Below are 15,035 nucleotides of genomic sequence, written 5' to 3' on the forward strand. Positions count from 1 at the left end.
TTTTTGAAAGAACTTCAGATCTTTACTGAACAAATGCTTCCAAATTTGAAAATAGTCCTTTCACTTCGATTTCTCATGACTTTTTCATAATACGCTTAAATAATTAAAGACTTTTTTTCCTCGAGGCTGGCCTTGAAATTCTCAAATGCTTTTGAGCTTTTCCACTTTAATTCATGGAATGGGATGTTAACACTTTAACAAAGATGTCTTCTGCCACAACTGTTGGCAAAAGTATCCATTATTTTTAACTGTTAAAGGAAACTTTTAATCTTTCAGTGACTTATTTGATATCGTCTATAATTACATTTGATATAGTAATTGGCTTTCTATTTATAAATCCTCAATTTCTGTGGCTAAGAATAAAATCCTCTTCCTGGATTTAGAAGTGCCCAGGTCATGTATTTGCTATTATTTTCACTTCACAAATGTAAGATTCCAGAATTTCTCTTCAGCACAGGTTTGTAAATAATGGAGGGTCTCAAATGCTCATGACAGTGAGGCACTAATCATTTATTGGGGTTTTTTTTTAGTAATTTTACCTCATACACAGTTCAGCTTAATGGAATAATGTCCTGTAAAAATAGAGAAAGCAACCTTTTTCCTATCTGCCCTTTTAAAAGATCTGTATCCTTCTGTAGGAGTGCTCTGAACAGCTGGGAGTAAGAGGCTGTGATGAAAGGTCTTCCACTGCTATGGCCATCCATCTTTCAGCTTAGTTCTTTCTGTGAGTGAGAGGCATTTAGTAGTTGTGAGAACTACGTGCCTGGAAACTATTGTGTTCAAGATAAGCTAATACCATCTTGGAACATGGAAAGGTATAATCTTGACTTCCTTAAAAACCTGACTGGCTGACCCGCATCTGGTAATATTTGTGTCTGTTTTCCAGTTAGAAAGCCAGCTGGAAACTTCACTCTTCTGAGAATCAACTGTGTAATGACCAGCTGCTCTAGATGGGAAATCTGCTTAAGCACTTCATCAGAAGTCCATTCCTACTGGGAAAATTGATATCAGCAACCACTCCTACCTTTTTAGCACCCTTTTTGTTGAAAACAAAAGCACAGCAAAAAGCCCTGAGCTTTTGTGGTTCTGCGCAGAGGAATCTGTCCTTCCCAGTGGAAGTCGGATGCCAATCACTACATGTCTGAAGGGTTCACAGACACTGATCTGAGCAAGTGCTGGGGTTTTCTGTGCCCTCTCTTCTCCTCACGGCTGGCAGACTTAATGTGGGATTTGATATTTGAATACCTGACAAGAAACACGCTGAGAGTGACTTTTAACAGGTCCCATCCACTTTGTGTGACATTTTGTCACCTCACTGTCACCAGGGGTTTGCTTTAAGTCCATGAGGACTCGTGAGCTTTTTTTCATTGTCTCTTCAGATAGTGAAACGTTCTTGATGGCCACAGGGAAACTTGGCAAGTTTTTTTCAGGATCATACTGAGGCTCCATCCTGATTAGTGACTTAGTGTCTCAGACTTCTGTGATAGGAATTGCATCCCCTTCTGGCCTCAGGGTAAACTCTCTACTTCAGACCAGTTTAGAACACTTGCTGTGTTCTGGTGCAGACTCTGCTTTTCTTTGAGATTCAGTGGGATGGGATTTTCTAGGACAGACAGAAGTGGGTTAATGTTTGGCAAGTCAGATAATCTAGTGCTTCTTCAGAACAATGTTGTCTCTACCTCCTGAGGTTCAGATTTGGTATTTTTTCAAATGTCTGCATTTTAATACTCAATTTTGCTTGTATTTTCTCTTCTGTTATTTCAGAAGTGTAGTGTTCGTCTCTGTTCATTTACTTCCTTATAATTCAGAATTCTTTTATGTGTCCCTAATGTAGATCTTTGTTCCCTTACTGATGTCAGAGTGCTGTTTGCTCATGCATGAACCTGAGCAGGCAAATAATTTTGAAAGTTTTTTTTTTATTGCATAGCAATTGCAGTTTGTCAAAACCTTTCACCCTCTTGCAATGACATATGTGCATTTTGCAGTAGTGAATTCTCTTTGTTCCAAGGTTGGGTCCCAAGAACTTGCAATGTCAATCAAGATTTCCTAAGTGAGGACCCTTTGTTAGCTGTAAGGAGAGTTGACTGAAATTTTTAACCTAAGGTATCTAATTGGTGATTGAAGCTTTTCTAATAGTGTTTTCAGTGTCATATGGGACCTTAAAGCAAGAGAAACCTTGGAGTTCAAAATGTCTTTTAAAAGATAAAGCTTCTTTGCAGACCAAAGATCAAAGGTTACAAAATCTTTTGTTTGACACTGTCAACATCTTTGCTGCATCTCAGTATATAAATTATCAGCTTTTACGGTTGATAATTTTAGGATATGAATTCTATACAAGTAGCAAAGCAAACAGAATCTAATCAAGTGAAACAGAGAGGTCATGGTATGGATCTGTTTCTCTTTAAAACAAACAAACAAAACCTCACAATTAAGAGAGCAGAGGTAAAGTGACAAGCAATTGATTGTGAGCAGTAAGAAGGGAAGGAGAAGACAGTGGGGTAGTAATTAAGATATTTGATAAATTTGAGAAAAAACTCAGGGAGCTAGATCTGAATCTAATATTTATTTTAAAATAAATAACAGGCTTCGAGGGGAAAAAAATTGGCTATCATGATATGACTGAAAGAAATAATCTTTCATGATCCAAAATCCCTGTTAAGGAAGTTTTGTGCCAGTAGCAGCAAGAGACTTAGAGAACTGGGAACTGTCCTCATTAACTTGTCCAAGAAAGTGCAGTTCTAATCCAGGCAGTATGGGTAACATCTTTCCAAACTTTGTGTGAGTAAAGATCTACTGCTGCTGAAAGTTTTAATTTCAAGCCTCATCTGTGTGCAAAATTGTGATGGACAAGTAGTAGAGAAATTAGAACTTATGCACCTAACCTGGAAGTCCATTTGTGGCCCTCAGATCACCTTCAGAGTGGAACTGCTTCACCAAAGGGATCATGACCACAATGATTATCTTTTGCATTGGTTGCTTATGGTGGCAATGTTAAAAAAACAGTGTCATCATATTAATTTATTTTAATAACATCCAAAGTACTGTAGCACTCTGAAGAGTAATTCAAGAATATTGCAAGAATGTTGCAGCCATTCTGAAAGCTTTTAGCAGTCAAGCTCTCCTGCAACTAGAAACTGTAGTATAGACAGGAGACTGTCCTCAAGATTTTTCTTAGCTGTCTTCTATTTATTTTAAATTAACGTTAAAAATTCAATGCATGTTAAACTGAAAGCTTTAGTCTCCTGTAACTTGTCACCTTTTATATCTGTGCCACTACTATTAATTGTTTCCCAAATAAGCTTTTTCCTTAAGTTATTCTGTGTCCTAATACTAACTTTGAAATGTGAGCTGGCTTAAGATTGCTGAAATAGAACTGCCTGGGGAGGATTTTTTTAATTATTATTTTCTGGCTGTACAGGAGGTAGTCATGCAATGCACTTCCAAGATTCCCAAGTCCAGACAAACTAGCACTCTGCATCAGTGCCTTTGGTTGTTGCTGTGGGGAAAAAATTAATTCATTGCTTCTGTCTCTTCTTGGGACTGATAGAGGGGAAGTGACATGTTGCTGCTGACCCCTTTTGCTCACAGGTTATCATATACCCCAAGACGAGAGCTCTTCTTTTGTTTGTCATCTGCACAGTCCATTTTGGAGGCATAATGCTGTTTGGATTGCCAGGCAAAAGCTCTTTTGGTCTGTTAATAGCTTTATCATGTTCTATTGACTGACAGAGACATGTATATTCCCGTGGAATGCTGTTCGGAATAATTAGGAGTGCAGGTCTGGAGAGCAGTCTGGCAGCCTGAGTTAAAACACAGGCACCTCCTGCACTGCTTCAGCTTCTCAATCCCTTGTGACTAGAGACAATTTGGGATTTGGCAATGATACTGTGACAGAGAGGAATTACTTGTGGTAAATTAAGAAGGTTGAAATACAAAGGGTTCTATTGTTTCTGTTGTAGTTTTCCAAATAGGATAAGACCAGTTGCCCTCTTTGTATAACTGATTAAACAAAGTGCATCTCAAAAGCAGGCAAACTGATCTGTGCTGGTAAGCAGTGATAAAAAGAAAAAAAAAAAAAAATCTCTGTATCAGATCTAGATGTTTAGTCCATAAAATAACTTGTACCAGATTCACTGACAGTTAACAATATCGGACTGAATGCCAGTTTCTTTATGTTCAGCAATCCATTGGTGGAATTTAAGCCAGTCAGCTGTTGAAATGTTTGGGGATAGTTTGAGAAGTAGTATTTTAGCAATTCAGTGGTACTATGTGTTAAGGTAATTAAACACTAAGAACTGAAACAGGTATATCATCATAAAAGTCTCGATTCGTATAAGGTCAGCAGTTCTATAATATATAATAATAAATGCAATTTCTGAAGGTCAACATTAATGTGGTTCAAGAATTACATCTTCAAACTGTATTAGGTGCAGCCAATATTTTTTTTTTGTCGATAGTGAAAAAATTAACTGGTTTAAATGCATTGCTTGCATCTAAGTATTTCATGTTCATCATGGATTGGAATTTAGAATGCGTATGGTGAATCGTTATTTTGCTCTTTTTAGTAGTATAGAGGAAAAAAGTAAATAAAGGGTGTGTCTAGTAAGCAATTTCACAGGTTTTCTGCTGACCTGGTATAGGAAAACTGTTAAATTTCTTATCACCTCGTGAAACCGGGTCATCTAGGTAGATGTGCTCGCTTCACTTTTTCAAACAAGAAATCTGTTTTTAACAAGTGAGCTGTGGGCTCCAAGGGTGGGGAAAAAAAACAAACCAGCAATACTTCTCTGCAAAGGCCTTCTTTGTTTTGAATGATGTCTGAGTGAATTCTGAATTACTTAAATTTCTTGTGCTGTAAATCATTCTGTTCCTTAATGATGATACAGCATATATTTTCCTCTCTTTGATCATGCGTGCAATGAAAGAACTTTCTCAATTTTATGGTATGCAAAAATGCGAGACTTTTTAGGATATAATTTGAGATATGGCTTTTACCCAAAAGAAATTACATTCTTAATGAATGCTATCCTGTTTCCATATCTTTCTGTAAAATTACAAGAATGTGCTGTTTTAGAAATGTTCCAGAATTATTGCTTCTGCCGTGGATGTATTTCAATTATGCCTCTTCAATTTTGGCCTCTGCTGGCATTCTGCCAAGCTATTTGTTACATCTGTCAACTTCTAAGTCTAATGCTGCTGCTCCCATAAACAAATTGACTTGGATGAAAAAATGAACCTCTGTATAGTTTGTGTGATTTGCATGTTTCAAAAAACTGTTATTCTGGCTCTTGTTTTGGAGCTGTGTATTTCTCTCTAAAAGTCAATATGGTTTCTAGTACTTGATATCTTTCCTAAAAATTATCCTGAATTTTTCCAAGTTTACGCTAGAATGAGAGTTAATATTTATTTATTTATTTATTTATTTATTTATTTATTTATTTATTTATTTATTTATTTATGATCTTCTTTCCCATGTGCAATCAGATGGTTGGAAAACATCTGCTGCTCCTGCTCAGGTTTTTGATCTCATCAATTTGCTACCTAATATTTTGTTTCAACAAATTCATCTTGTTTGTTCTTATCCGTAGTCACTTTTTCATCTAAAAGTCATTACAATTTATTTTCATAACCTGTTCTCCATCTTTTCCCAAAGTTCAATCTTCAGTGCCAACAACGGTGGAAATACATTTGTTATCTGTTTTGAGACTTCTGTGTGTGTTTTAAAAATGTAAAAATCCTCTTCACAGTCTTAAGGACTTTAAGGTTCTAAAGTCAAACAGTCTAATGAGAAGAAATAGCTTTTAAGTCTGGCTGGTGCTTGTAGTAATTAATGTACTCTTTGTACATGTATTATCATAATTCTGTGTGAGATACTATTTTTGTTGTAATACAGTTACTGCTTTGACTTTTCTCAGAGTATTTAGCTTGCAGGAAATAGCTTTCTGCAAATTTCATGCTGGGTCAGAAAAACATAAAGCAAATGTTTGCTCAAAGCTGTATTTTTGTGACCAGTTTGCCAGTTCGTAGGACTTTTTATATCTTTCTATTCCTTTTAATGTCAGAGTATTCTCTCTCTTGTTCATTCATTGCAAAGCATCTCACCTGAGAAATAACAAATATATAAAAGGTTCTTCAGACAAGCTCCTGAGATCATCCTCATATAGTGTTAACTTGGGAATTGGATGAATTGGGGAAAGGGGAGTACAGGGATGGAACAAAAAAAATCTTATCATGTAATGCATGCCAAGGAAAGGTATTCAACTGAGGGAATTCACAGTCAGCTGGAATTCTCATTTCCTAAATTTGGAGGGATTGATTTGGTAGTATTTCTGTCTTTATATGCACACAGTGCAGTGCATGCAATAAAAAGGAGAAATGTTCTAATGCTATGAAAATAAATAAGGATTAGCTATTTGATGAGATGAGGATTTGACCAGTTTGGGAGTGTTTTCACACATTTTTTTCATGTAATACAACCACCTCGAGACTTAAAGCATCCTGCATAGGTAGAAGCTTTTTGGAGGAAGGAAATTGGGCAGGTTTGTTTTGTCGAAATGGATGCCTGTTAAATGAAATGTAGAAAGGGTCCCCTTCACTGCCTTATGGCTACTGTGTGCACAAGTAAATTGGAACAGGGGTGCTGACTGAGGTGCTTTGTGCTGGGTGACCCCTTCCACCTCACCCACCAGAGAGTGGCAGGTGCAACCCTGCATCCCGCTGTGTAGCTTGCTCTCTTCTTTGAACAGAAACTTGGTAGGAAGTGGGCTCTTAGTTGTGCTGTCCTGGAAAATTAATTAGAGAGGAATCATAGAATTGGCAAGTGTTGAAGATATTGGCAAAAAAAGTTTCCCTGTGTCATGTGTTGGCTGGTTGAGATGGGGGAACTCGTAGGAGCTGTGGCTCGCAGGAGATGCACCTGAGGCAGCCCGTGCTGAGGGTGGCAGAGAGAGTTGTGCCCTGGAGGGTGGAGAGAAGAAACAAGATATGGGTGGTCTTTTGAAGCCATGGAGACCAGTGTCTCGGGAGAGGAGGTGAAGAATAGTAGGAAAACTGTTCCTAAAACTGTTTTATTCCTTAATATCAAATTCTGTTCGCAAATGTCTCTCAATGCTTGCTCACTTTGGAACCTCTTTTATATTTTTTATTTCACATCCATGCTTGCTCTGTGTGTGTGTGTGTGTGTGTGTGTGTTAAACCGCATTCCTGTTGTTCTGAATTTCAGAAAATATCTCCTCAACTTCCATAAGTTGGTTTACTCTTCAAATGTGTAAATTTGCAGAATAGCAGGTGATTTGGTAATCTACTGGTGATTTGTGATTTGTAAATAATCAGGGAGGGAGGTGGGGAAAGACAGCTTTTTTACTTTCTTTATTCCTAAAAATTGCTGTAAATCCATAAAATCTTGGGGACAAAATCTTACCTATTATAATTTTCTTTCCATTTCTGTAACATCTTTTCCTTAGGGAAGCAAAGGAAAATTATCCCAGCAAGTATGTAAAATACAGTACGTGTATTTAGACACTAGCCTTGTTAGATGTCTACATAGATAGTTGAGAGTTCTTTCTAACCTCCTATCTGCACTCTTAAAATTATGTGCAATAAAAGACAAAGACTTAAGAAGACAAACTTCTTAGGGAAAGGTCAATGAAAAATGGAGAAGAAGCCATTAAAATGGTAAAATGCACAGTACAAGTACTACATATGCAAGTGGGGAACATGGTATAAGGAATTCTAGTTGATCACAAGGTTTTTAAAGCTTATAAAATATGTTCATGTTGTTTCAGCTGGGAAGTTTTGAGATTCCTTCTGTCTAATTTGAGAATGTGGATTGAAGACTATCGCTTTGACGGGTTCCGGTTTGACGGTGTTACATCTATGTTGTATCACCATCATGGGATTGGTAAGTAATTTAATCAACTCTAATTTCAGCAGTCCTGTTGCAGCTGTTGCTGTGGAAATAATGCTATCAAGTTCACTGTTTCTCAGAGGGGGTAAAAGGGGTTTTAGAACAGGAGCTAGCAGGGCTCATTGATAAGCTTTAAAGTAGGTAGGAGAGGGGGAAAGGGATAAAACCAGGCTTGCCAGTGATGAGCAATGGGATGGCACACCAAAACTTGAGGAACTGAACACTAGTGGGATCCTTCAATCTGCTCCATGAGGTGTCTGCTACAACAAACCACATTTGAAGTGTTTCCACACCAACACACTCAGCATGAGGAACAAACAAGGAGCTTGGAGCTTTGGCCCAGTCCCAGGGATATGACACCACTGGCATAAATGAAACCTGGTGGGATGAGTCCTGTGCCTAGAGTGCCCTGTTGGATGATATCAGGCTCTTCGGGAGGGACACACAGGGCAGAAGAGGCAGGAGGGTGGTAGTATATGTGAGGAAGGGGCTGGAATGTCTGGAGCTCACAGCTGGCAGTGGCACAGTTGAGAGCCTCTGGATTGTTGGGTCCCTCAAAGGCCAAGAGATCCCTGCAGAGATACAAACTGGAGTGCTGGGCAATCACCAGATCACAAAGACAAGTGCTGGATTCTACATTTGGGGCAGAACAACCCTTGATATACGTATGTGCTGGGGAATGAGATGCTGGAAAGCAGCACTGCAGGAAAGGACCTGTGGGTCCTAGAGGATGGAAAGTTAAATCTGAGTCAGCAATGCCCTGACAGACTGGAGGGCCAACCATGTCCTGGGGGCATCAGGCAAAGCATCGCCAACCAGTCAAGGGAGGGCATTGTCCTGCTCTGCTCTGCACTGGGGAGGCCTCACCTCGAGTCCTGTGCGCAGTTTTGGTCACTACAGTATAAAAAAGACACTAAGCTATTAGAGAATGTCCAAAGGAGGGGAACAAAGATGGTGAAGGGCCTGGAGGGGAAGCTGTGTGAGGACAGGCTGAGGGCGCTTGGTGTGTTCAGCTGGAGGAGAGGAGACTGAGGGGAGACCTCACTGCAGTTACAACTTCCTCGTGAGGGGAAGAAGAGGGGTAGGCACTGCTCTGTGGTGACCAGTGACAGAGGACCTGAGGGAATGGCCTGAAGTTGTGTCAGCAGAGGGTTAGGCTGGATATCAGGAAGAGGTTCTTCACCCAGAGAGTGGTTGGCTGCTGGAACAGGTTCCCCAGGGCAGTGGTCACAGCACCAAGCCTGACAGAGTTAAGAAACAGTTGAATAGTGCCTTCAGATGCATGGTGTGTTTCTCGGGGCTGTCCTGTGCAGGGACAGGAGTTGGACTTTGGTGATCCTTATGGGTCCCTTCCAACTTAGCATGTTCTGTAAATGCTCAAAAAAATCCAGATTTGCTAAAAGCTTGTTTTGCTGCTCTACAGATAGATCAGAAATCATCAATAAATGTGGTGCTTATGAAATGGAATACTGCAAAATATGTTTCCTAACAAGAACCTGACTGTGGCTTTTAAATCTGTCTGTCTTATTAGGCACAGGGTTCAGTGGAGATTACAATGAGTATTTTGGCCTACATGTGGATGAAGATGCTTTGTGTTATCTGATGCTGGCCAATCACATGATTAATACCTTGCATCCAGAATGCATAACCATAGCAGAGGTAAGATCAGAATTTGCCATCCTCAATGACATTAATATTGGTTAATTTGCTTTGGGATGTGAATTTCTTATTAATTATCAAATTGCACTTTGGGTACTCAAGAACTGACATGAGTTGAAAACTATTAATTAGTGGACAGTCTTTGCCTGGTGGGGAAAAACAACTTCAATATGCGCTTTGGGAATTTTCTCTGCATTAATAGGTTATTAATTAATGCGGTGATTTCTTTTTTTTTTTTCCCTTCATCACCTTGAACTTGTAATGAGATTTGTTTTTATTAGTTTATTTCTTGTGCATGATAGCCATTTGTCGCTAGTGCTTCAGGGTACTAAAGATTAACAGCCCTAGTGTGGTTTTGCATATTTGGAGTTATATTGGCATAACTGACAATTCCCCTTCAAATTAAATGCAATAAACTTATAAATGTGGAATGTATAGGCTAATTTAAATTTACTATTAAGTTTCTCCAGGTTTCCAAGGGAGTTAATAGACTTTATTATTTGAGTTGATTGAGATCAATTAACTCTTTTGACAGAAAAATATTGTTGGCATATGGAACTTATAGTATGAAACACCAGAGCATTAAAATTCTATGAATAGGTATGTTTTCACGGATATTTTGTCTTTATCTAAAAGAGAAAAAACACGCAAACATTGAGGATTTTTTTTCTGTTACTATGTTTCAATAATTCATTTTATTTAAAAGAAAAAGTTGGATCGATCTGATAAAAGCAGGGACTATTTGTATTTCTAATAAAACTTATTGTGTTGCTTAAGAGTTCCCTATTTATTTTCAGAAAACAAAATACAGCTTAACTTCGTTTCTTACTTATGGTAAAGTTTTCTATTATAGACAACCACTGCTGAAAGCTAAACGACAAGCTATCAAAAACAGCATCTGGTGAACAATTACAAGTAAACTTGAGGTGGTTTCATCGGCTTATCTGAAGGGAAATCTGTTAATTTTCTAGCTGATATTAGATCATAAACATTCCTACCAATGAAATTCTGAGTTCAGTTGTCTTGTAATACCTGTCTTAAGAGTTTTGGTGGTTTTGTTCTTGTGGGTTTTGGTTTTTTTTTTTTTAATAAGGTGTCTTCAGTTTCTCTTGCATAAGTTGAAAGCTGCTTCTTTTTCAATACATAATTTTCTGCCTCGGGGAGTTGCTACACAAATCATAGAATTGATCAATGTGCTGCATGGTTAAAGGAGAATTTCAGAAGGAGAAACTATTGACATAATTGAAAATTACAAAAGTCAATGAAGAATGTCTGCTTGCCTATGGAAGGAGTGCCATGTGAGAAAAATGTTTTTCTCTAGCCATAATAATTATAATATATTCTTTAATTAATATAATTGATGATTTTTACAGCTTTTTAATATTCTGTTTATTCACTGTCTCAGTAATTGTGAAGTTTTTAGGTGTTACTGACTATATGCTTATTTTTTTTCATTTTGGTCTTCCAAATAAAGCTGTGATTAAAGTTTTTTATAATGAGAAGGAAAAGTATTAAGTGAAATTACATCATGCCTGAAGTATTATAAAAGCAAACAGGCAAAAAATCACCTGTGGTTTCTACTGCTGAGGTTTCTGATTTTATATGCAGCTCATTTTAAATTTAGGTCTGAACAAATGTTTAGAAATTAGCTGTTTAATTGTAACACCACAGAATGGCTTGGGTTGGAAGGGACCTAAAAGATCATCTTGTCCCAACCCCCCCTGCCATGGGCAAGGACACCTTCCACCAGAACAGGTTGCTCAAAACCCCATCCAACCTGGCCTTGAACACTTCTGGGGGGGGGCATCCACAGCTGCTGTGGGCAACCTGTTCCAGTGCCTCACTACCCTCACAATAGGGAACTTTTTCCTGATATCTTATCTGAATATATTTTCTTTCAGTTTGAAGCTATTCTCCTTTGCCCTATCTCTACATGCTTTTGCAAAAAGTCCCTCCCCATCTTTCTTGTAGGCTCCCTTCAGGTACTGAAAGGCTGCAATTAGGTCACCATGAAGCCTTGTTTTTCAGGCTGAACAAACTCAATTCTCTCAGCCTTTCCTCATAGGAGGAGTATTAAATTTAGAATTTTACTTCCTAAAAACCTGGCTTTCAAAACTGTGACTCAAATAGATGTGAGCTGCTTAAATTTCAGACTTGGATCTTGTCCAGGTAGACATCATGGCATCACAGAAAAAGGCTCTTGTTTCATATCATCATGCCCTGTATAACTTGGAGACCATTAGTCTGTTTTTATCCTTTCTGACTGATACAGGAGAGCTATTGAACTTCCTTTTATCACATCAAAAAGTTTGGAAGGAATTTCCACTTAATTATTTGGTTTTTACAGCATGTGGAATGTGGATGCAGTTTTCTGTGTGATCTAATGACTGCTGACTAAAGGGGGATAATCCCTTCCTTTGATCTCCTGGCTTTGCTGTTCACACAGCCCAGGATGCTGCTGGCCATCCCAGCTGCTAGGGCAGGCTGCTGGCTCATGCTCAGCTTGCTGTTGGCCCAGAGCCCTAGGGCCTTCCCAGCAGAGCTGCTCCCCAGCCTGTGTTGGATGCAGGAGGTCGCCCACCCCAGGGACAGGATTTGACAACTGCCCATGGTGACATTCCTGAGCTTTCTGTTGATTGATTCCTCCAGCCAGTCAGGGTGCCTGTGGATGGCAGCCCTGTCTTCCATGCCATCCATGAGCTTCATGGTGATGTGGTTGATCTTACTTATGTCAGTGTGTGTGTGTGTATGTGTATAACTGCAAATATCTTTTTCAGTAGTCCAGTGCAGCAATTGGATTGAAAACTGGATTGAATCCAGAAAACCAGAATGAGCTGCCTAATTAGGCCCTGGTTCTAGTCAGTATTTAATTCCATAAATTCTCATGTGTAGATGCGAGAGGTATATGATAATCCATAACCTTTGTCAGCGAAAAGTCGTTCCACCACATAAGTTAATAACATCGAGTAATGATGGATATTTTGTAATTATTGGAGACTTGCCTTTTCTGTCCAGATAAGCTAACTTTAGCAAGAGAATGCTGTGCGATAAAATTGCCTCAGAACATGGTGAAATAAATATTTGGAGAACTTGCAATTACAAATTTAAGAATGGTCAGCTTCCATCAACATGAAGATGAAAAATTATGCAAAGAGCACGTCACTTTCCAGGGCTATCTTGATCAATTATTCTGGTTTTGCACAGTGGGGAAATAGTAGGGATCGTATTTTACTTCCTTACTGTACTTAATATTTAGCCTTTTTTTTCATGCCATTCTTTATGCAAAATATCAATAAACAAAATGAAGGTTTAATTTGTCTTTTGTTGACTACTTTGTACTTTCTATTGATTACGTGGAGCTCAAGAGAGCTAATTATTTCGAACTCTGCATCTACCGAGGTCTCTTCCCCTTCAAATATCTGCTCTATTAAAGTATTTTGAGGTAGAGTATTTGATGAGCAGTCATAATGCTTTTCCCTGTAGCTTTTGCATTCAAACAACAAATCTGGGTGTAGTAATGGCTGTTTTTTATTGTTTTTAATCTCCCTTAACCAGGTGAGTCTCTGAAGGTGTTTATAGAGTTGTGTTTAAAGAGCGTTTGTATACAAGTATTACCGTATGATAGAAAATACAAGCTAATAATTGAAATGCCATAGAAATTATGCTGTGGGTTTGTTTTTTTTTTTTTTAATCTATTTAAGGATGTCTCTGGAATGCCAGCACTTTGTCGTCCTGTGGCAGAGGGAGGAGGGGGCTTTGATTACCGGCTGGCCATGGCTATCCCGGATAAGTGGATACAGGTGAGAAAGAACTTCTTCCAAAACACATTCTGCTCTTCAGAGCAATGTCTTTCTCACACACAGACACTTCTGAATCCTACTGACAAATGTTACTTTCTCTGCTGTTAATGTCCTATTGAAATAAATTCTGACAAGCTTGAGCACAGCTATTAATGGCTGAAACGAGAGCTGTCAGATATCATGGAGGTTTTCAGGTGAGGTATTTTCAGGCTGGTATTTTCACTCTATCTGATATTTGTTTTCTTCATACAATACACTTAAACTCAATCTGTTTGAAATAACCTCTATCTTGCAACTGCTGTGGAATCTATGTGGAATGTGAACAGGTAGACAATAAGTTAATCATATGCATATAAATATTGAAGAATCACCCCCAAAACATGCAACAAACCCTCCTGGCACTGTGTGTGTTACTTGGAATAGAATATAGAGCTGAAAGTTTTAACAAAAGTAAACCCAAGGGAATTATGCAAACACCTGCAATTGGTACAGTGGGGCTACAGAAAGAATAATAAAAATCTGTAAGTGCTCTTCAAGAACAATAATATACTAATAAACACTGACTACAACAAGGATTTATATCACGTTTTCCTTAATACAGAGAATCACAAAAAAAGAAAAAAAAACCAGTAAATGATCTGAAAAAGATCTCAAATCTGATGTTTTGGAGAAGGTTTTTCAGTTAGATGGAAGATAACATTGAAATCCCTTGGGCTATCATGATGATCTGAAAGCAATAAATGTTTTATACTGCCTCTAATACTTCAATAAATACAGTGAGTAGCTAAAAATAAAAGAACAAATTAACTTATCTTCAGCATCTTTCAATTTTGTAACTAGGAGGTGAAGAGCCAATTGAAAAAACAGATTTCAAACCAATTTTTTAAGGAGATAAACTTGGCAACTTTTCCAGCAGGGACAACATCCTTAAACTTTGGAATGTCTAATTTACGTATTTAAATATTTAGATCTTGGAGTGCAGTGAGGACTCAGATTTTTGTAGCAACAAGACATACTTTGTGATGTTTCGAAGTGGGGGGGTTTGTTTGCAGGGATTTTTTTTGTTGTTGTTGTTGTTTTTCTTTACACCTTCAACTTCCTTATCACGCTTTAGGATAGGTAAAGATGAACAATTTCCCAGGTAGGCAAAATGCAAGTGGCCAAGTTCATATTACATAGGAAAAAAAACCCCAGACTTTAGAATTTTACAAGTACAAAAAAATGGATAATCTGATTTAGCAATCTCTGCTCTGGTCTGCCTATTTTAATTTGCAATACTTGGATAGGAAACATAGTTATGATGCAGTAAATTCTGTTCTTTAATGGGAGAAAATCTCACTTCTTCCAGCCTAAACGTGTCCTTGTCATGGGCCAGGCGTGGGATGCTGATGGGATTGCAGGTCAGCTATGGTAGTCTAGCCTGTTTCCCAGCAGAACTCCAGTTCTTTAGGAATGTGCTAATTGCACAAGAATGTTGTGTGATGTAGGCAGGAAGCTTTTAGCTAAGGAAACTGCAAATAAGCAGCCACAATATAGAGAACATGGAGTTGAAGAAAGGTGATGTGCTTAGTTTGGTACCACATTTCTTGAGGGGGAAAAATAAAGCTGAAATGATCGGAAGGGAGACACTTAGAACCAGTTGTCTATCAGTTGTTATCAAGCTCTCCTAG

At 38.3% G+C, this 15,035-nt stretch overlaps 1 protein-coding gene across 2 annotated transcripts in view; it reads left to right on the forward strand.

Moving 5' to 3' along the window:
• GBE1 (1,4-alpha-glucan branching enzyme 1) overlaps window positions 1-15,035 on the forward strand; it is a 145,564-nt gene that overhangs the window by 81,215 nt on the left and 49,314 nt on the right. For both annotated transcript variants that reach the window (XM_064643963.1, XM_064643964.1), the window contains exons 8-10: window positions 7,785-7,900; window positions 9,438-9,565; window positions 13,267-13,365. In XM_064643963.1, coding sequence (XP_064500033.1) covers window positions 7,785-7,900; window positions 9,438-9,565; window positions 13,267-13,365 — 343 coding nt within the window. The remainder of the gene's footprint in view (window positions 1-7,784; window positions 7,901-9,437; window positions 9,566-13,266; window positions 13,366-15,035) is intronic.

The sequence above is a fragment of the Pseudopipra pipra genome, chromosome 2 (genome assembly GCF_036250125.1).
Source record: "Pseudopipra pipra isolate bDixPip1 chromosome 2, bDixPip1.hap1, whole genome shotgun sequence".
Classification (NCBI taxonomy): Eukaryota; Metazoa; Chordata; class Aves; order Passeriformes; family Pipridae; genus Pseudopipra; species Pseudopipra pipra.